This window comes from Haemorhous mexicanus, chromosome 7 (assembly GCF_027477595.1).
Source record: "Haemorhous mexicanus isolate bHaeMex1 chromosome 7, bHaeMex1.pri, whole genome shotgun sequence".
NCBI lineage: Eukaryota > Metazoa > Chordata > Aves > Passeriformes > Fringillidae > Haemorhous > Haemorhous mexicanus.
The window spans coordinates 24,351,848-24,373,721 of NC_082347.1; the positions used below are offsets into that span (position 1 = coordinate 24,351,848).

General features: G+C 44.8%; 1 protein-coding gene across 1 annotated transcript; it reads right to left on the reverse strand.

Annotated features, from left to right (window-relative positions):
- Window positions 1-317: 317 nt before the first annotated feature.
- ANXA8L1 (annexin A8 like 1) lies at window positions 318-13,150 on the reverse strand. Its single transcript, XM_059851514.1, has 13 exons — window positions 12,990-13,150; window positions 12,832-12,878; window positions 9,479-9,569; window positions 9,122-9,216; window positions 7,928-8,041; window positions 7,107-7,197; window positions 6,437-6,516; window positions 5,766-5,825; window positions 5,173-5,266; window positions 3,324-3,419; window positions 3,027-3,085; window positions 2,064-2,186; window positions 318-695 (listed from the first exon to the last, which is right to left on the reverse strand). The coding sequence occupies exons 2-13, from the start codon at window positions 12,850-12,852 to the stop codon at window positions 639-641; spliced, it is 981 nt and encodes a 326-aa protein (XP_059707497.1). The 5' UTR covers window positions 12,853-12,878; window positions 12,990-13,150; the 3' UTR covers window positions 318-638.
- Window positions 13,151-21,874: the final 8,724 nt, after the last annotated feature.

The following is a 21,874-nucleotide window of genomic DNA, read 5'->3' on the forward strand; positions in this document are numbered from 1 at the left end:
CCCAACAGACAAGCAAGAAGAAAATTAGGCACACAGCCTTCAACTTTCACATGCTTGCAGCAGCCAACTTGGCTCTGCCATTCGCTGCTCCTTGGGGAGCTCTCTGTGAAGTTATCTAGAAAGGCTGCTAAACTACTGCCTCTGGCACTAAGTTCTCTGTTCTGACCCGTGTCCTAAATCCTCATTAATATCAGGGACTCCTTCCAGACCCACCCTTCAAGCATCAAACAGCCCTGCACTACCTGCTAGTCCTGGCAAAATCAGCACGGCTTCAGGGCAGCCCAAGCTTTGTAGGGTTGTTCAGACTTGAGAAACAGTTATAGAGGGTTTAAAAGAACCTTTAATTCCATGTCAAAGTGCCATCCTTCACCATGGGTTAAAATAGAATGAAAACTTCAAAGAAGAAAATGGAAACAAGAAATTAACATTCCCCCTTGTGCCTGGGAAGTGGATAGCATTCAATGTGTAATGGGCATCCACATCCTTCAGAGAGCTTTGGGTATCTCAGCCATTAATTTGATCTTCTTTTCACCCCCACTTGGATCAATGGAAAGCTTTTCTACAAGTACATTTTCAGACGCTTGTTCACTGTTAATCTTCTCTCTGTATCCTTTTCAACATCTTCCTCCTAGAGTCTGTCAGTCACTGCCACAGAGATTCATCAAGGCTGTCTTGTAATCGCCGCTGGTATCCTCCTGACAGGAGAAAATATTAAAGAATAGGTGAGTATGGAAGTTCCTCTGCACGCTCCAAGTGCTGACGATGTCAGTCTGAGGAATGTGCTCACACAGGAAAAGGACTTTGGAAAGAGCAAGTCTGACTTCAGCAGAGCTGCTGCCAGCTGACACACCATCAAAAGCAAATGGAGAAATGGGCTTGTAGCTACCACCTGAAATAACATCCATCAAGTCCAATTTTTTCCTTTGGAAGGCAGGTGAGCAATTGATCAAGGTTCTGTCCCACAGAGAAGCACAAAATCAGCACAAATGACAGCAAGCAAACCTGTTGTGTTCAAATTTTTTGTCCCTGGGTATTTATGTAGCACCTCTTCCCTACAGGAAGGGAAAAGGCAGTTATGTAGTTAGCCCTGACACATGGCATTTTTTAAAAGGCCATAAATGTGGTCATTTTGGTCTAGAAGCACTACACAAAATATTCACTAGGTAAAGAAAACTTTCTCCCTTTGAATGTTTTGTGGTGACAGGTGTAAAGCTAGTTCCACTTCTCTGAAGGAATGAATATTTTGTACAGACCCTTGAAGACTGATCATTAATCAACATGACAGACACTGACAGTGTCAATTATAAGAAGGGCCCTTCATTACAGAACCAGACTTCCCATAGGGACTGCTAAGGACAGGGCTTTTGTGCCATTTGCACAGGGGCAGAGGAATGTCCCAAGGTCCCGGGGACAAATGGTAAAAACCAGCATTTCAGCACTAACAGGGGAGGCACATTCACTCGGAGCTGAAACTCAAATGCTACAATAAGCCTTGACAAGGTTCAGTTTCTGAACCTATCTCATCACAGTGTAGACCAGGCTTTCACCTGGGATAAGGCAGCAAAAAACCCTCAAACAACAGGAAAGAAGGAAAAAAAAGGAAAAGGAAAAGGAACCAAATACCCTAGCATTATTTTGACATATATGGATGGCACTGGCTTGAGGTAGTTAAGGATGGGAGAGATAGAGAGGAGAAAATGGCACAGCAGTGCCATAGGTAGATAGGTATAACAGGAATGATTCATTTAATTTAGATTCATCTAGAACAGTCATGCAGTGCATGGAAACAGAGACTGGTCCATGAAAATCCTAGTGCAGCGTCTCCTTTGGACAAAGCAAAGGGTTTGCTTTGTCCAAGTCACTTACAGAGAGCATATGGTCTGACTCACCTTTCACATATGAGTCTCTCAAGGACATGGCTGTTAACAGACCTAGTGAAGGAGAGCCATGACCATAGCAGAAATGAAATTGCTACTGCAAACAACCATGGAAGCATGCCACAGTGCTGAAAGGATTAGAAATACATGCAATGGCTGAGAATATCATATCAAGATTCAGCTTACCATAATCATACTGGAGAGAGACTTTCCTGCAATGCGCTTGAATTCAGGCTTGATAAGATTTAGGTCAACTTCTCTTCGAGAAACAAGCACCCTTATCAGAGTCCCATCATCGGTGCCAGCCCCCTGGAACAACAGATACACCAGTCTGTGATGCTACTGGGTGTTCAAGGGATAAGTTGTGCAAACTAGTCCAGGGCAGGAGCAGTCAGCTTTCAAACACCACTTGGCACCTCTTCTGTGGAACATCTGCATCTCTTTCTGGAGGGCCCACCCTCACACACCTCCCAGGGGCCACTGCCAACAGCACAAGCCCACCATGGAGATGTGCACAAATTTTGCACATGTCAAATGCAAAAGCAAACACGCTACAGAGGTGGGAGCTGGCACTGAACACAGACTGCCCCTCTGCAGAATCACCCAGGCAGTGTTTGGCTTCAACCAATATTGTTTAATCACTCACAGGAAAATTAAGATCACGCTGATAACAAAACTGTTATCTCAGCTTTCTAGAAGGTTTAGAGAGCTGACATCTTGTACATACCAGTTAAGTATTACAGGGGCACAATCTGCAAACACTATGTGCCCCCATTGGAAACTCTCATTTTATACTGCCATTGAGAGAATTGCTTCCTAAAAAGAAAATACGGTGTTCCAGTCTGTTTAAATGGAAGGCAGGTCTTCCCCATAAACAACCTCCCAGAAAAGCCTCTTTTGTCTGTGTTCCAGAAAGAGGGTCTCTCTCTGCAGACTCTTAAGCCGGAAAAGCCAGGCTCCCTTGTTATCTTGAGTTTAAAGGGTACTGTTCTACTCAAGATGTTTGAAAGGATTCTGCCATTACTTGCAACAATTGTACTAAACCTGCTGAATCTCACAAAACCTTGGCTCTTCTAGTTTGAATTGGTGGAAGCCAGGTTACACGTTAAGTCTGTGTGAAAACCAGTGCGTTGCAATGAAGAGTCTTACCTTTAAAGCATTGTACAGCCTCTCTGCAAAGTAGCAATGGATGTTCCTGGTGCATTTCACTAGGCATACAAAAAAGCTCAGTAAGAATCAATGGTAATTCCAGCCCAGGGCAGGAGTTGACTGAGATCCTTCATGCTTCCCATTAATTCAGCGTGCTCCTGGAATCTGTGTTTATCTTATCCAAGAGGTACCCCTTACTTCATACCACATCTTTATAAAGCAGATCCTTCTAAGTCAACTACTGCAGAAGAAAAGGCAGCAGACTCTGACAAAGCAAAGGGAAAGGTCACCACTTACCAATAGCCAACATGGCATCCTCAAGTGAACCACGAGTTTCACTCTTGATAGAGTCTTCTATGCTCTTACCAGCCAGTTTCTGGTATTCTTCAAACACTGTTTGGAACACAAAGAACTTTTATTTTTTACCAAGTAACCCTCGAGGCCTTTTGTGCCCAATATCTACAGGCATTACTTGTGTGGCAGTATGAGCACACATATCCTGCAAAAGCAATGGGCACGTTTGCACCAGCTTCAGGAGGCTTTAGTCAACATCAGAAATCAGCCTCAAAGATGGATGTTAACATTTACAAAAAGCCAAACTATTCATGGTTCTTAATTCCCTGACTTCAGGTAATTTCTGACATCTCAAGTTTATGTGGAAATCTGACTCTTCATCACAGTCTTTAACCACAGAAATAAAGCAGGCAACAAAGTTAGGCACACCTTTGGTCTTGTGGTTGTTGATATCATTAGCTTCAGGAGCCAAGATAAAATCAACTTAAATGCAGGACTGTTCAGTTCACAGACAAAGGATTTGACATGACAACACCATTTGGGGAAACTTATTATTTCAACCACAATTTAAAATTAAAACAACTGAGAAAAGATGAGCAAAATACAGATGCAGATTCCAAGATATTTAAGTTCCTACAGTAACAAACAGAAACAGGGTCATTGCTTGCCTTATACATTTTGGGTACTCCAAGGCTCAGAAGCACAGATATCTGTTTTTACTCCTAGCTTTCTAGGACTAACAAAGAAGAAAAACTGCTATGTAATGCAGTAGACATCTCAAGAAACTTTGCTCAGCACCCAAGATCATCAACACTCAAAACAATTTGGGGAAATGGAATACAGAATAGACAGATGGATACAAACTTCTCAACTCAAACTACTCTTTCTATTAAAAACAAATTTAAAAAGCTGCAACAATTGCACTCAGACCTTAAAGACAAATAGGTACAGGTGACTGTAGCGCAGAAGAAATTGCTTAGTGCCACAGTAGGATCAAAATACTGGTTGCATTATCACAACAAGATGAAATTCAATTCTTAAAGACAGATACAGACTAATACTATAGAGACCACCTATTTTTGTTTTGTTTATTTTTTAAGTGACCTTGGGAGATTGAATTTGAAACACAAGGGGGAGCTGGCTTCCATGGCATAGAAACAGCTGCAGAGGACCTCAGCTTAGAAAAAGTTCAGGCAAATCTAATTTATCTCCAGCTAAATTTATCAGTTTAGCTCCACCTGATTCACACAGTTCTTGATATGCTTAGATTCAGCCAACATAACAAAATCTGTAATGCCTCAAAAGCATTGAGATGACAAGGTTTGGTCTCTGCTGCATGGACAGTGGGGAGCTGAGGGCTCAGCTGGAGCAAGGATTGTGTCTTCCCTCCCAGCAGCCTCCGATGCCCTCAAAAGGACGTGGGGCAGAAATGCAGGCTGTACCCTGTGACTCTCCAGCACCGAATAACCAGCTATTTTTTTAGTGACTTTTTTTTCCCCCAGAGGAACCCACATCCAAGGGGATGTGTCTGTTCACCACATACTTAATTAGGACAGTACTCAGTCACCCACTTTTTGAATTTATGAAAACAGCCACCCAGTTATCACCACTGTATAGGGGCTCCTGGAAAAGCCAACTGATTTTCAGCAGAACTAAATCTTCATAATCTTTCACAAAATCTGCTGGCAGCTTTTGGTTACCGGGTGACCAGGAATTAGAAAACAGGCTCAGATACTTATTTCTGACCACCCATGTCTTCATCTATAGCCTTGCCTCTTCTTCTTGGCTGGGGTGATTCTTGATTTTGGAGGCTTGGGGGTGTACTGATGGTAATGTGGGCTCTGCTCCATACCTTTCATTAAGTGTGTGGCACTCCTTTTGCACAAGATGGTGATGAACTGTATCTCATCTGTGCCCCGTATCTTCTCTCCAGCAGCAAAGAGAGCCTGTAATTTGGCACACAGTTATTAGTGAGCTGTTCTGTGTGTGCAGCTGCTAAAGGAACAGAGTTTGGCTGAAGGCATGGCTGGGGTAAAGGGGTTTGGAGTAACCCAAACCACCCTGTGAACCAGAGTCTCCTAGAAGGGCTGGTTATGAAAACCTTTCTGCCTTCTTGACAAATGGAACATCCACTATCTCCATCCTTTCTACCCCTCCATTAGCAGATGGAACAGCCAACAATACACTTGAGGTTTTCTCCCTTTTCTCTGCTCTTCCGCTCCACCATACCCACATCAAAAGCAGATGAGCCAAAGCCCAGGCCTCATCACCCCCCTTTGGAATGGCAGAGCTCAGCAATGCAGGCAAAATTGAAAACCCCGAGTTACTTAAAGATAACCCCACCCCAAATTATTGTGACTCCAACCCTCTGCTGACAGTGAAGCACTCTGAAGTTCAGGAAGGTGGGAATGCAGGCATGTCAGTGATTTCAGGTATTTGAGGTACCTCTGCATCCTGAAGAGCCAGGGCTGTGTCCACATAGAGGGTGGCATTGTCCCTCTCACCCTATGAGCAGAAAAAGAATAATTATGTCCCATGAAGATTCTTCCATAAATAAGGATCAGAGCATTCATTCTGATCAAAGATCAATTATCCTCTCAGTTATCTATTTCTGCAGAGAACTCAAGCAGTGATATTTCAGACAGCACAAGTGCTAACTCCTTCACTGAAAGGCACTGAAATCGACTGATGACTATGAAGCAGAGTAAAAAAATTGTTCAGTTATTCTGCTACTAGGCAGGAAAATCCCAAAAATATGGTAGGGTGAATGCACTCAGCACTGAGGGCACAGACCCTGGAAAAGTGAAGAGTCCTAGTGGAGTGGCACTGTTTTTTAAGGCTGTTGTAGAGTACAGTGGCTTTACACGGATGTGAAAGTAAGGTGTCTCTGCAGGAGAGCTGGCTGTGTTCCAGCTCTCTTACTGCTGCTGAGCAAGAGAGATTTCCCTGCTTCAGTCACATCACAGCTGAAACAGATCCAGTCCAAGTGACATGGTTGTCTCTGCAGTTTATCTGGTGTTCATGACTGTACTGGCTCTCCTATTGCATGTCTTCTCCAAAAAAGAAGAGAAAAATGTGAAGACCTTTATACCTTCATTTCTCTTCTCAAGCATTACCTGAAGAAGGCAAACCAGAATCTGCTCTAAGTAGCCACTCGTTTCTGATTTTATGTCTTGTTCCAGGTCAGAACCGTATTCTACCCAAGGGAAAGAGAAGGACAAGGGAAGGATTTGTTATTTATTTATGTGATACAGTCACGATATTACCAGTAACCCAAGCCCACACAATAGCCTGACACTGGGCAAGAGGGTCAATAAGGAACAAAACAGAGTTGAGAGCAGCTCACACCCTCTGTGATGCCCAGGTCAGCATTTGCATCCAGCTGAGTCACTAGCTCCCCTGATGTCCCAGCAATAAGCCCAGAGCTAATTTTAGAGGTATAGCTGAAGGGATGAACAAGATATTTACAAATATGTATTTGATAAATTCCCATCTATTTAATGTGGAGAAAAGCCAAGTGCACAGCTACAGTTTTATTTATGTTCTGACAATACTCTGTACCCAAACGGAACCAAATTTGTAATTTGTTGACCTTTTGGATGAAGACCTAGAAAGGGATTTTCAAATTCTCTCAGCATAGCCATGTTCTGTTTGCCATCTGAAAACAGAGTTTATTGCTTTAAGAGTTAAATGCTTTTAGAAAAGCTATTTTCTTGCTGACAGCACTAGCTGGTAATGCCTTCCTGTTGAGCTCTGACCACAGAAATCTGAGCCCCAGGCACTTACCTTCTTTGTACGCCTTGATTATCTCCTTGATCTGCGCTTTTGTCCGAGATGCCAGGATCTCTATGATAACACTTTCCCTTGTTCCCACACCCTATAATAGAGAAAACACAGTGGAGAAATAAAGGTGGAGACAGGCATCTAGTCATGGAGGTGATTTACTGCTGGCGAAGTATGGTGAAGGGAGGAGTTGGATGGCAGCAAAGTCAGGATGTGTGCTGAGCTGTAAGAAACCACCGTGATGAAAGCTGGAGACACAAAGCACATTTGGGGTGAACACCAAGGTGCCTAATTTCTAAAGGATGATTTTATGTAACCCTACATTTCCTCAATGCTTTTCTGGAGTCAGATCTTTGACAATAGACAGCATTAAAGGAATGCAGGGAGACCAGTGCTTGGCTAGACAGTCCATCTTTATAGCATTTTAACAGACCACTCTGCATCTGGAACTTATAAAGATACATTATCCATAGGTAGGATCCCAGCCGACCCCAGCCTGGCTCTTGCATCACCACTCCTTGATTCCTTCAAGGTTTCATGGCTCAGCTGGGGCATCAGGGCAGCAGGTTTGGGTGTGAATTCAGTTTTGTTGTTGCCTTCCCAGGCTCTATGAGTCGCATATGTACAGAAACTTTCTTACAGCCATAAATATTTAAGCAGCATTTTCCCCCAGAATATTAATAGTACAATTAAGTATTTCTCAAAGGCTACTGCTAATAACAAACTTAGCCATGTAACAGTCCAGTTATTAACACTTGCACAAGTGCAGGAAATTGGCAGTGTATTTGTGCTACTTCTCAAATATCAGCGTGCAATTTGCTCACCTTCATGGCATCATACAGCTCCTTGGCATCATACTTGAATGGGGAGTACATGAGAGCTACAATGAGCCTCTCAAAGTTGCCACTCAATTCAGACTTCAGGCTTTCAATCAGATCCTGTCAAATGTGCATCATTACATGGTTACATAAACAGACTCACAGGATCATTTTGCTGCACATGCTGCTTCCATCCCCATGGCCCAAGTAATGAAGCTGAATGACAGCATTGTTGATAGTTCATTAAAAAAAGGTCCTGAGACTGAAAAAGGCACCTAACTCCAAAATGGGTTTTGTCTAGGTTCTTACACATTCCCTGTTTTCTTGATAATGGGGCTTTCTCAATCCTGCAGCAAATCGTCCTCCACCCTGCTCAACTCACTGAGCAGAACCAGGGAGCTGAAGGCCTTGCACTGAGCAAGGGTGTAGCTTCAGAGACATTCCCAAAGCCTGCATATAAACTTGCACCCAGAACACTTGCAGAATCAGGACTGCAGTCTGCTTGAAGATACACTTCAAACTTCCCTTTGACTGTAGTGCAGGTTTTCCTAGACTGTGACTCTCTCTGTTTTAGTGGGATAAAAGTGCTCTACTTATTCTTTGTTCCATTCCCACCACCCCCATATTTGCTTCCCTTTCTTTGGCTTTTGCATGGCAGTCCCCTTTCCAGGAAGGCTCACAGTAGGGCTGAAGGTATAGTGTCTGCTGGTGAAAAGATTTTCCCAATAAAAGTAAGGTTTTGTCAAAAAAAAAACAAGGAGAGACAAAGGAAAACATAGTTGTCAATAACCATGGAATTTCCAAACAAGTGTAATTAAATAAGTCTGGAAATTGAACTTTTTTGACATTTAAAAAGGTCCTGAAACAAACCAATATTTTACTCAACATGTCACTTAGACCGGTATCAATTTTTGTTGCAGCTTCAAATCAATAAGAAGCTTCACTTCAAATTCAGACTGCTTTTAAAAAAGTATTTCTGGTCAAAATGCATTGAATCTTTAGGAGAAAAACTTTTTTTCCTGATCAAACATTAATTTTACACATTCATCACAGGCCTTATAAATAGATATTAGTCTACTTATTTGCAGAAGATCTGCAATATATAGTTTGCATCATGCTTTCAGAAAGAAGTGTACGCCCATTTACTACATCCTGCATGCAGTAAACCAGTGATTGAATTTGGCATTGTTTTGGAAGAACCTTTCCAAACTGTGCTTTGAAGGATTTGGCAATCTCTTGACGCTGCAGATTGCTCCTCTTGGTTAGGACATCAATTATAGCTTGTTCATCAGTCCCTGTGGAAAGCAACAATAAATCATAAATACAGTGCACAGAATAGGCTGAGGCTGGTCCAAAATCCCAATCTGAATATTCAGACAACCTTGTCTGGTTCTTTGCCTTTGTGTAGAAGTTTAAGTACACACTGAGGAAACTTTAATATTAGTTTTTCACAGTAAAAAGAGGTGACATCTCTGGATGTAAATTTCCTAAGGAATAGATTTCAACTTAGCAATTATAAGAACATAGAATTTACATATGTGGTTGGAGTCAACTCACCCAGCCCTTTCATGGCCTTGTACAGAGTCTGAGCATCAGGTGCAGCGTTAAAATTTAAAGCACCTACCACGGGCCTGCCCTCTGCTTCACTCTGAAAGAAGAAGAAAAATACACGACTTTCCACCACTGCTTTTCATCAGCTGGAGAAAAAGTATTTGAAAAGTACATTAATGATATTTATTGCCTCCACAGGGTGAAGTCACAGAAAATAGGAGAGACTGGGCAGGAGTTTCTCAGCAGAGCGAAAAGAGAACACAAGTTTGTCTCCAAAGAGAACATAGTTTTCCTGTTCCCACCTGCCTGTACCAGCCTTTGCTGGCAGGAACATGAAGTGCAAAGCATGGCTGACAGTGCTGCAAGTGTTGTGAGGTCAGGCAGAGTGGCAGAAAAAGCACAGACTGTAATAGACTGGACTTTCCTATTCACCCCTCAATTCTAGTCCTTCATAGCATGGATGCTATTGTACCATACTGCATTTCTCAGTGCGCTGGTGCAGGGTAGTTTTTAGACAACTTATTGAATTTCTGAAGTTGTCTTGTTTTCACAGACTATTATTTTTCAGCTGCTGCTGCTGCACATCTGCACAGATGGTTTCAAGAAGGGAGCATCTCCACTGGAAGGATTTGGGCCAAAATACTACTTTGAAGGAAGAGATCCATCTGGAGGAGGGCAGGTTTGTTGTTCTTTCCTCTACCAAGAATCAGATACAACCATACAAGAATCCTCCTAACAAACCCCTGAGGTGCTGACAGTATGAGTCACAGGGCATAAAAGACACACTGAGACTTATTTTAGTCACCACAAGGTAGCAGGGCCATCAACCAGAACCCAGGCAAAATTTAACAAAGCTGGTAGTCAAGGAACTGGCTTGAATATATTGTCACATCTATCACAAGCTGGTCTTGTCAATAGGGGGAGTATGTGAAGAGTCATCATCACTTTATTACAATAACAAACACAATTTTCTCCTTCTCAGAAGCAAGGATATTTAAGTTGGAAACTACTATATTCTCATAAATTTGCCTTTAGAGGCAGGGTTAATATTAAACTAATGGTATCAGTATGACCTGATAAATATTTTAATGGGGATGTCTTCACAGTGAGATAAAGGTCAGAGATTACAGATCAGAAGGAAGCATTAGGGTTGTCCCACCTGACTTACAGAACATGGACCATCAAGTGCTGCCCATCAGCCTCCTGCTATGATGGAAATCCCCTCTGCTCTTCCCATGTGAAAGAGAACCAGTGGATACAGCTGGCACGTTTGCATGGAGCAGTGACAATGAGGAGTATTGAGAGAGGCAGCGTGCTCAGCAATCAGCAAGACTTAGAAAAGTTTGCTTTACAGCCAGCACAGAGAAACTCCTGCACCACCACACCTTGCTCCCAGCAGAAAGAGCAGCTGTGAGGCAAATGGTGTCAACGGGAAACTTCACAAGAGATGCAGCTTTGAATCCAAATGGACACTGAGCAGCGAGTATAAGGCTGAGGAGAAGCTGTCACTGCAGAAAAAAGCAGTGACAGAGCAGGTGGCATTCCCACCTCCAACAGTTTGTCACTGGCCTAGAAGAATTTGGCTGAGCTGGGAGGACCATTTCAAGTATTCCTTTTCTAGCCCTCTGCCAAGATGGCCAGCACCACCTCAGCTTCCCTGGGCAGCAGGTCAGACTCATCCCTCTGAGTCTGCTTTGAAAAGGATGGCCAATCCTCTCCAGCTGCATGCAAGGGCCCTGTGAAGAAATCCCCAAACATTCTGGACCCATGCCTGGTGACTCAGTGAAGGAGGGAATACAAAGCTGAGCTTTCGTTGGGAGGCAGTGGAAACAAATCAAACAATGATCGTTTTTGGTACGAATTCCGATAAACAGTTACGGCCCTTCCTGGCTCCAGTAGCACATTTGTGACTCACTCCTGCACCTCATCCTCTGTGCACATAGCCTTTGCAGCACAAGTACAATTGCACCAGCTTTTCAGAGAATCCCTGTTCTCTGTGGTCTTGTTTCCCAGCTGAATTAATCCTACAGCTCCCTAAGTGAAACTACTCAAGGTGTTTGTGCTCATGTAAATATAAATAATTGGCATGAAAGCAGCAGAAGCAGTGTACCTGACAGCTGATGCTGTGAAAAGCTTTACCTATGAATGAAAGGAAGAAGGAATAAAAGTTTACTACCAAAATATTTTCAAACCTGAACGATAGGCTTTTTTTTTAAAGCTGGAATCTCGGGACAGGTTGGGTTACTGCTTGCATTTTTTTCAGTCAATAATTTCTAAGAAAGTTTCACATTTTTTCACTCCTTTTGCTTTTGAACCATATTTTTAAATGAGGGGTTTAGAAAACCAAAAATTTTTCCCATCCTTCTTTGGACCTTTCATTTTCTTCTCATGCCTCCATGCCCTACAATACCAACTGGTACTGGATCACTGGAGTTTAAGGACTTTTCTCTTTCTTTTCTCATTCTAATTTACAAATTATTTCCATCTTGGAGGTAGAAGAGAATAGATCATCCAAAAGGAAAATAATGAAATGAGAGCTACTCCAAGCTCAAGATAAACATCTATTTTATTATACCAAACTTCCAAAGGAAATAGGGAGAACTAAGGGAGACTCAGAAGGAAGATTACGATTTGAATCTTTCTGGGGAAAAAAATATTTTGAGACTGGGGAGCAAACCCGGCCTCCCACAGAGGCTGATGGGGGAGCTGGCACATCACCAGGGCTACCTGCTGCCTGGTCTGAGCCAGACCCCAGGTGCTGCCTCAGCACACCCCATGAGCTTCTCCCCATCCTGCCACATTCCTCTCAAAGCCACAAGCATTTACAAGAGAACATACACAGCATTTCTGGCTCCTGGAAAAGAGACAGGCTGTTCACATTATTGTTGCAATATTAAAAACCCACCAAAGATAGACATTGTGGCTTGACCATATCTTTCTCTATGACCACAGCCTGCCAGCACAACAGAGGACCAAAAATGGGGACAGGCCTGTGCCCTGAACTCACTGCCACAGGACAAGGGAGCAGACTAGGAGCCCACAGCACTTCAGCTGTGTAACTTTGCTGTTGCATGGTACCATCTCCCCATGAACACAGGGATACCAACACCCCCTGCACCCCTCTCAGCTAAGGATACAGACAGGATCTGCTCTTCCTCCTATAACCAGCAGTCATATCAACACCCTCCTTCATCAATGCTTTTGAAGTGCTGAATGCTATTTTACAGCCAGAAAAACAGTAAAAAGGTCCTGCTGATTTTTAAAGGAAACTGTTCATTCCCACAGTGTCTGATACAACCTATAAGTTACCTTATTACAGTGCCAAAAAACCCCAGAGTGTCAGTATACCCTCTACTTACCCAGGCCTTCCACCATGCCATTGTGGTCTCAGTAGTGTTACTTGGCTCTGTTGGTGAAGAAAACCACATATATCACACCTCAAAGTTTGGGAATCTGAGATTTGAAGGGTGGCATAGGGAGGAGAGGAAGAAACAAAAGATCTTTTCAACAAACTTACCAGAAGAAAAATGGAATAACTGTACTCCTCTGGAGGCTCGTTCCCTCTGGAAGCCGCAGAATGTAACTGGCCTCTCGGCACACGCAGGTATAAAGCATCCTTATCTACAAATTCCACAGGGCAACACCCTCCCACATGGCTCAACCTGTTTTTCACATATGATCTCACAGGGGGAGTTCAAGTTGCTTAATAAACGAGGCTTCCCTTGTGAGGAGACCTAAATTCAACCTTGTTGACTCACTGTAATTTTTCCACTGCTTCTCCCAATACACGCCCTTCCCTGCTAACATTTTGGCCTCTGGCACAGATACAACGTACAAATTACAACCAGGAAATTTCTCAGCATGAAAGAGACTAGATGAATTCAGCTATAACTGAATAAGCCATTCACTATTACCAACTCTTTCTACCTCTGCTAATCTGGAACACTGCCAAACAGGACTCTAGAAACATAACATACCTTCTTCTACCTCCCTTCAAGAGCTTATTTAAAAAAACACAACGCCAACCAACCAAAAAATTTCCGAACCAAACAGACCACATACCCAGGCAAACTCCACATCATCCATGTCCTACACCTTAAAGTGGAGCTCCATAAAGCATCAGACTGTACAGAGACTTAGGAGGTCCCCAAATCCCATACCTAGACTTCCACAGCATGAGTCACAAACGTTCTCTAGGGTAACGTGGGACCAACACATCCAAGGCTAACAAGTTTGAGTTATGACTGCCCCAGCTAAGTGTCATAGGGCTTGCAGTAGCTGCTGTGACATGTTAAGGTTTGGGAGCTGAGTGCAAAAAACTTCTCTTTTTTCAAAAGAAAAAGAACTGAGTTGAACAGCTTCTCATACTTTAATTCGGTGAAATGTTTCTGTGAAATCATCTGAAATACCTTATGGTTGTAGCAATATTTTCCTGTCTAGACTTTTGTCAGACTCTCCCCATGCCAGCATTGATTTATTTATTTGCAGTGGAAAGCTGCCCTACTGGAAACATTCCCACCAGCTGTATCTGAACACTTGCTATATAGGAGCTGTGTGCCCTCCACATTTACAGGCCCACGTGGGATGCCAGGTAAACACCAAACTATGGGTCTCTCCTATTTCCCTCCCACACACTGCTATTCCACTTAACTCAGCAAGGCCCCTGATGGCCTGGGAAGTTGCCCTGGCTATTCCCAAGAGAATGAGCTGGGCCAGCTGCCCTTGCCTCCAACACATCCATCATATGGCCAGGGCAAGCTGGGAAGGAGGAATGGCGTTGCCCTTGGTATAACAAACATGCTGCTGGCTCTGCACTGGCTTTGTACCCAGTCACAAGTGAGAGGCAGGTTGATCAGCAGCACACTGCAGGGAGAGCTCATGAGTGGTCCTTCAGTCCTCCTCCTCCAGGGGTGGCAAAGGCAAAGCGCCTTTGGACGCAGGGCGCCTCTGCTTTTTCTGGATGCCAGTATCTGCTGCCTACATCACATTTCCCTCAGTTGGGATAGAATTGGTCAGCTTGGCACGGAGATTAGCTTTCTTGAGAACTCCAAGGACAAAGGAGCCCTTCTAGGCAGAAAATCACAGAGTTACAGCAAGCAGCCATAGGGCACAGAGGGCAGCAGAGACCAAGCCAGACAGCAAATGGGAAAAGTCTGAGGGGTCATTCTTGCCATCATAAACTAAAAAGGCTGTGAAGGGACAAACCAGGGGATTTTAATGCATAGAAACACTGGCCAGGTTTTAATCAATATGGACAGGCCAGAAAAGGTCTGGACAACCTGAAATGTGCTGCAAGACTCAGAGCAAGGCTGCACAGACTCAATATAGACCAGAGCAGTCAGCACTCACAGGCTGTGGAGCAGAAGGCAGTCCAGTGCCCCTTTTGCTTGTGCAAATATGGTTACCCTGAGCAGCTGTAAACATGAACAGATTTGTCTTCACTGCAGTTCTTGTCCCCCCCCTCAGCACTTGTGGTGTGAGAGAGAGCTTATCTGTGGTTCATGGACTTTACTGCTGTGTGCCAGAGACACAACAGCTGTTACAGCACCAGTAGGCAACACAAGGCACAGCCTCACACATAGCTCAGCAATTACCCTCAGGAACATGCAGCTCTTTAGAAAAGGGGCAGAAGGTGATGCATGGACACTCCCAAGCTCAGCCTTCTCACCCTGGCACTGCCCCCCAGCCCAGGGGCCACACCTGCCTATCAACTACTCTGTTTTGGAAAGTGAACCCCAAATACACAAACCAGACTGCCTACTCTGCTCAACATAGTATTAATGTAGGTAGAATTTGTCTCAGACAGTGACTGTGTGTGCTTGCACTACAGTGCACTGTGGTACCCCACACAATGCAGCCTGTCTCTGACCTATCTGCAGGAGGAGTGCCTGGGCAGTGGGGCAGTCACACCATGGCTGCAGACACCCACAGTGTGTCAGGGCAGTGACTCTTTCTCAGGCCTCACCCACCGGCCTCCTCCAGGCTTTCAGAGTCCCTGCACCTGCTGGCACGCCCAGCACAGCCATCGAGAGCGGGCAGCAACCTCCAGCAGAACAGCATCTTACTCCATAATCAGCTTTGGGTTTGCATTTTCAAGCCATTTAGTCCAAACCGATTTTCAGCTAGACAAAATGCAGCAGGGACCAGTACACTTAGCTTTTCTTGGCTCTGCCCTGGGACTTTCCAAGCTTGAATCACTGACATGGGAGCTGCCCCTGATACGTACTCAGCCAGCACAAAGGGAATAGAAAGCACAATCAGGATTTTAAACAAAAAGGTACCAATAGCCTTAGAAAGATGCATGACTGACATCACTTTAAGAAGCTTTTGCTACCCATTAATCTCAGGCATGTTTGTTGTAGGCTGAATAACAGTGGCATAAAGGATGCTCTAATTTAGATTGAGGATGAATAAGTCTTCTAGGGTATAGAGGCAGCCCCCTTTACCATCTATGAGTTTGTGAAGTCTGGCCCTATGCCTGGAAAGTTTCAGGCCAAGAACTGACTTCTTTGGAACATGAAAGCCTTTGGAAACCAGGTTCTCAAATGCTCAGCAATTTCCTTTCATGGCTTTCACTTCTAATAAAATCTTTTCAAGACTAACAAAACAGCACAGTCCATTGGGAATTTCAGGTATGCATTTGTTTGATTTTTTTCAGTTTTGATTTCACTTGGAAATCAGGTGGAATCATTGAGGAAAAGGCAGACCAAACACAGAGATATACTGTTGGGCAAAGCAATATTACTATAACCATATAACATAAGTACTTAAATTTGAGGAAGAGCATAATAGCCTTTAGACCAAACAGGAGAGGGGTATTCTGCTACAAGGCTACAAAATACCTTTCTCCAACCCAGTCTGTAAGAAGAACCCTGTAGAAGTGGAGCTCTGATGAGGACCCAGGTCAGCAAACTTCAGAATTGATTTTGTTAATGTATAAAAGAAATGACCAAACTCACTAGTTCTGTGCTTTCCAGATCTGAACCTTACCCTTATACAAGTCTTTTAGCTTTACACCCGTCACTAAGAGCACCAGGCCCTACCTGCCAGGGTGACAGCCCAGCCCCTTGCTGCAGCAGCTGCCATGCCTGCAGACAGGCTCACACTCTCACTGTCAAACCATGGGAGTTTCATCCTGCAGGTTTTAAGCCACTGTGTAAACAAGAGCAGAGACCAGGCACTACCTTCTGCTGCTCCATTTCCCAACCCCTACCACCTCTGCACCTCTGTTTCTTCCTTTTCTTCCTATTTATCACTCTTAATCACCTCACCTGAAATCAGATCTCTAAATGGAGAGCTGTGTAAATTTGCCAGCAAGCCTATCCAAACAAAGCTATTGTCTGTTTATGAATGAGGTGTCAGCTGGGTGGGGAAAAGGGCCAGATGGGGAAGGCAGCAGTTTAGAGCAAGGAGAGCATCTGTAATGCAAAAGTAAAGTTCCCAAAGCCCTGCCAAAATTGTACTACTTGTCAGCTCACTACTCACCCTGACATTTCTTCTGGTGCCTTTGAACCATGCTTCACAGTGAAAATGACCCCAAAATAGGTTTATTTCCATTTGAAAATCATTATCACAATTTAATTTTTGAAGTTGCACTGCAAGCAGCTATGAGCCAAGTGTAAGAGAAATTTCATATTGGACATCGTGGGGCATGTTCAATTACAGAAGGAAAAAAAGGGTAAAAACTCAGGGCTAGAGTCTCCTCAGCACCTCAGTGTCAAGGGTGCCAGGGCTGTGGAGTGTCTGCCCAGAGGTTAGTGAAGGGTGTGCACTTGGCTTTTCCCAGCAGCTTTGCTGCCCAGGGACACTGAGCTGCAGGTGGGAGAGTCAGGATGAGGCACCAACACTTGCCCTGCCTCTGCTCTGGCACTGACTCTGGCTGAGCATTTTTCTGCTCATTCCTTTCTTAGCTAGTGCTGGTGCCAAGGAATTCCTCCCAGTTGCTCTAACAACCATTCCCCACACAAAGCAGGCAATTGCTGTACTTTTTTAACCCCAAAGGCCAGCAAAGAAAGCACCCTGTGAATCAAAATGGTCAGAGGCAGCTCACTTGGGTCTGATGGGGACATGACAGGTGTCAGGAGATCACATGCAGAGGGTGGGAGACAGCATCCAGCAAGTCTTTGAATGCTTGCCTGTGAAGTATTTTGTGCATGTACCTATCTGCCTCTATGGGAATTGTTTTTTGTGTGCTTCTTGATGGAAAAAGTACAGGTGTTTGTACACAATTAAACACAGTGAAATGACCCTGTGATGGAGGCAGACTCACACAGAGCAACCTAAGAGAAAAGCAAAAAAGAACAATTTGCTCACATCCCTGCATGGGTCCAAGTCCAGCTGTTTGTAGCAAGGCAGCAACATACAATTCACTGCTTGCAGTCTCCCCGTTTTTTATGTCAGAGCTGAGCAGCATAGGTGGCCTTTTGGCTGATTTTGGTTCCCTTCCCACTGCTGCAGAATTGCAGTGACCCCACTCAAGTCAGTGTGCTCGTGCCAGTCACAGGTAACACTGCAATGGGTACCCAGATCTCTCCGGGAGGATGTAGAAAAGGCATCTTAAAATCTTGCCAAAGGAAAACAAAAGCAAAGAGACATGAAGTATTGCTTTCCTGTCCTGGGGCCACGGCTGCTGGGGCCAGCCCTGGCAGAGAGGATCATGCACTTGGCTTGGCTGCAAACACACTGACAGGCTAGTTTTACTCTTATTTCCTGCTGTCAAGTCAGGGCTGCTCCTGAGCTACCAAAAATACCGGGATGTCAAACATGAGTCATGTGCTTGGCCAGGACCAGGAGCCTCTCCAGCCTCTGCCCCAGGGGTTGCTGCAAAGGTACCCAGAGAGGAAAGCTGGCAGCTGCTAAGTCAGAGCAGCCACCATAGCTACAACTGCTGAAACTGCCTGGCCAGGAGGGCTGAGCTGCAGTGTTCCAACAGCCAGAGCTGGGCTCTGTCCTTGCAGGAAGGGAAACTGAGGCACAAACGGAGGACAGAGAAACAGCCAAACTTGATTGGCCTGCACTAGCCTCACAGGAGGGAAGGAAAGGCCCTCCACAAAAACAACTGTGCAGAGCTTGTGAGCCCCGAAGTGCTCCATCAACCCCTCAGAGCCCTGCTGGCACTAGCAGGCTGCAGCTCTGACCCACGGGGAGCAGACAAGCACCACCCCTGCATGGCTCAGGAAAAGGAGAACAGGATCAGAGATGCAAAACCTCAGCCTCCAGACAGAACTTCCAGGAGATCACAGCAGAGACACTTCCTGAGACCACCTGGGAAGCATCCTGCCTTTTCTTCCCAGGGTGATGCTGGGTCCAGCTGGCCTGGGTTAGAGGCCGGGCTGCTCCTTTGCTCCTGTGTATGGCGCAGTGGGAATTGAGATATTTCACATTTTCATTTGTGAGTTACTTAAGCAATACAAATGATTAATATTGGCAGAAACAGAGAGAGCTGGGAAATTCCAGAGCCTGCAGAGTTACAGTTTCTCCCTGCCCACTTTTTTCCATAGAGAAGAGTAAGTGCTTCAAGGCACAAATAGTCCCTGGCCATACCTGCGAGCCTGGGAAGAGACAGACCCCACCAGGCTCTCTCTCACTGTCCTGGCAGATAGGACACTGTCACTCCCGATGTCTCAGGTACAGGCTGATTGCATTCCTGGAGCTGGAGTTTCCTGGTGAGCTAAAGCAGAGCCAAGTCTACCACTGTGATGATGGCTTTCAAGGGTTTTTAACTACCTTCTGAAGGGACTGGCTGCTGAGGACATTGCAGCATTTCCCTGTTGGAAACAACAGCCTCACTGATGTGCTGAAATCCCTTTATCACTGATGATCCATATATACCTTACACAGGTGCACCAGAAATCCAGGGGAAAAAAACCCAAAACAAAAATAACAACAACAAAAGCTGAACTAGGACCAATCTCTACCCCTAGGCACATTCACTGATAACTAAGATATTCTTGATGCAAAAGGAAAGAGAGGCACAAAGCAGGAACAGTTGTGCTTTTGAAGAGATTGAGCTGCCACATATGCTTACCATATTTTTCCTTTGGTTTTGATTGGCCAAAGAAGTCTTTGATGATGAAAGGGAATCTTGAGACTCCTGTTTCCACCTCAAAACATCTTTCTATGTACTGAAAAAAACAGAGACTAGAAAACATTTGAGGGCATTAAGTATTACCCTAACAGTGCATGAGGCATGACCAGCAAGGCATGAGCTTCCGTACTTGGTACCCTGTGGCAAACACATGGGTGTTTATTGCATACCTATGGCTTGGCAGCTGTGTTCCTGTGTTCACTGGGAAAACTCATGCTCTCAATCTTTTCCCTCTGCCATCAGACTAAGTGTACACTCTAAGCATGAGGTGTTCTGGGTCACAGGACCTAGGGTGGTCTTGCAGGGCTCCTACTTCTACCCTGAAGAATCAGAGAGTCTGAGCTCCAGAATCGTGGCCCAGAGGCTCAGCAAGATGCAGGACATCAGCATGGATGAAGGGCAAGGCAGCTGCTCCATGGCAGGGGTAGGCTGGTGTGAGGAGAGCTCACTTCAGTGAGTGACCTCTGTGGCTGAGACACAGATGGGCTTATTTAAGGACCTTCAGTGAAGTATTGATCCATGTAATCATGCATTTCTGAAAGCTTAAAAGGAAACATTTCTCAATCTATGTCATGGGAAAAGCTTTCAGCAGGAAAGCTTTCTTTTAGAGAACTTTTTCATACACAGTCCAAGTTGCAGTCAGAAATCAGTGATGTTACCTGGCCAGGAAACTCCAGTGCAGCCTCCTGTGCAGTGAAAAGGAAGGTCCTCTCATGTGCAGGAGAAGGGGATTTGTCACAGAAAGATGAAACTTGAGATGAGTCCTATCCCAAAGGGCAAAGTACATTCACAGAGCAAAGACCAGACCACTTCCAGCATGGGCAACATGCTCTGCCTGTGGTTTCTCAAGGAATGAGAGGAGAGGGGAAAAGAGCATTTTTTCCATTCCTGGCTCAGGTTGCTGAAGCCAAAAAAATTCTTGTTGCTGATTTTCATGGAGACAGATAGGGCAGAGGTTGGTGTATGTGAACACATAAATGCCACTCCTGAGACTGTGAAATACATTTGATGAAAGATTCTAAATCAGCACTAGAGGCTATTTATAGAATATTCTATAACCAAAGACCTGGATCTGCACATTCCCAGTCTCTGGGAAAGTTCAGTTCAAATCTGAATTTTGTTGTCTCAGGCACACGTAAACCTAAGCAGCCACAGCTGCAGCCAGTGTAGGGTTTTTGTTAATGCAGAATACAAGTGCCCAGAGCCTTGGCTGCAGGAGCACTTTTGTTTATCTGATCTCTTCCAAGAGACCAAGCTTTTTTTTTGAGTAAGAAGCAGACGGAAAAACAAAACAGAGCGAAGGCCACAAAACCATACTGGGTGACTATTGTCTTGCCAGCTTGGGGTGCAGAGTGAGAGCAAGCCAGGCTTTTTGTCACAGCCCCTGCCTCCATGAGGGAACAGCACAGCTCCAGGCTGAGGATTCCAATTTCCATTAGCAGCACAGCCCGTTGGAGCTGCCCAGAGGGCACCAGGCAGCTCCCACCTGCTTTGCTGCACTGACTCACGTGGCTACCAGAGCCCCAAAACTGGGTGCCCAGCGTTTTCTGCAGATGAGGCTCACATGTGCTCAGGGGACCATGTGTGTGCAAAGACCAGCTCCCTTTCCCCTTGCACACAGGCTGTGGCTGCCGTGCTGGGCACGCTGAGTGCAGACCACAGCTCAGCAGCTTTGCAGCAGCCTTGAGTGCCCATAATTGCAGCCTGCTTGCATTGGAGATTTTTGTGGCCCACCCTTGCTGACTTTCCTGCCTGCTTTATGCCCACCAGCCCTCTGCCCCCAGTCCTCAGTCGGGCTGGAACAGAGGAGGCATTAGAAGCAGGGAGGGACTGAAAATCTGTAGTTCTGTCTGAAGCCTGGTGATTCCAGTGTTTTCAGAAGTGTAGGATTTCCCATGGAATTTCTCTTTGTTAAAGTCTTGAGCTCTGGCATTTCATCTTGCACGGATTTTACTCTATGTCTGTGTGTTCTATGACTCCTCTTTAAGACAGCAGCAATTATTTCAGGCTCTGCCCCATGTGTTAATAAATGTCTGAACCCTGAGCCCAGTTCAATTTACTCAGCATTTCTATCTGGTTTCAAAATACAATGGCTTACCTTTGAATTAGACAAAGATCAAAACTCTCAGCCTAGAAACATGAAACTGAGGCACAGAACATACTCTTGTCTCTAATGAAGTTAGTAGCAAGTCAAGGGTGGTAATTCTGATAGCCCAACTACACATTCTTCTCTGGACCATTAGGTGGCTGAGCTGATTAGAAAGAAGATACAGAGAAGCTTATCACCTCTTAAAATGACCCTGCAATAAAATTCC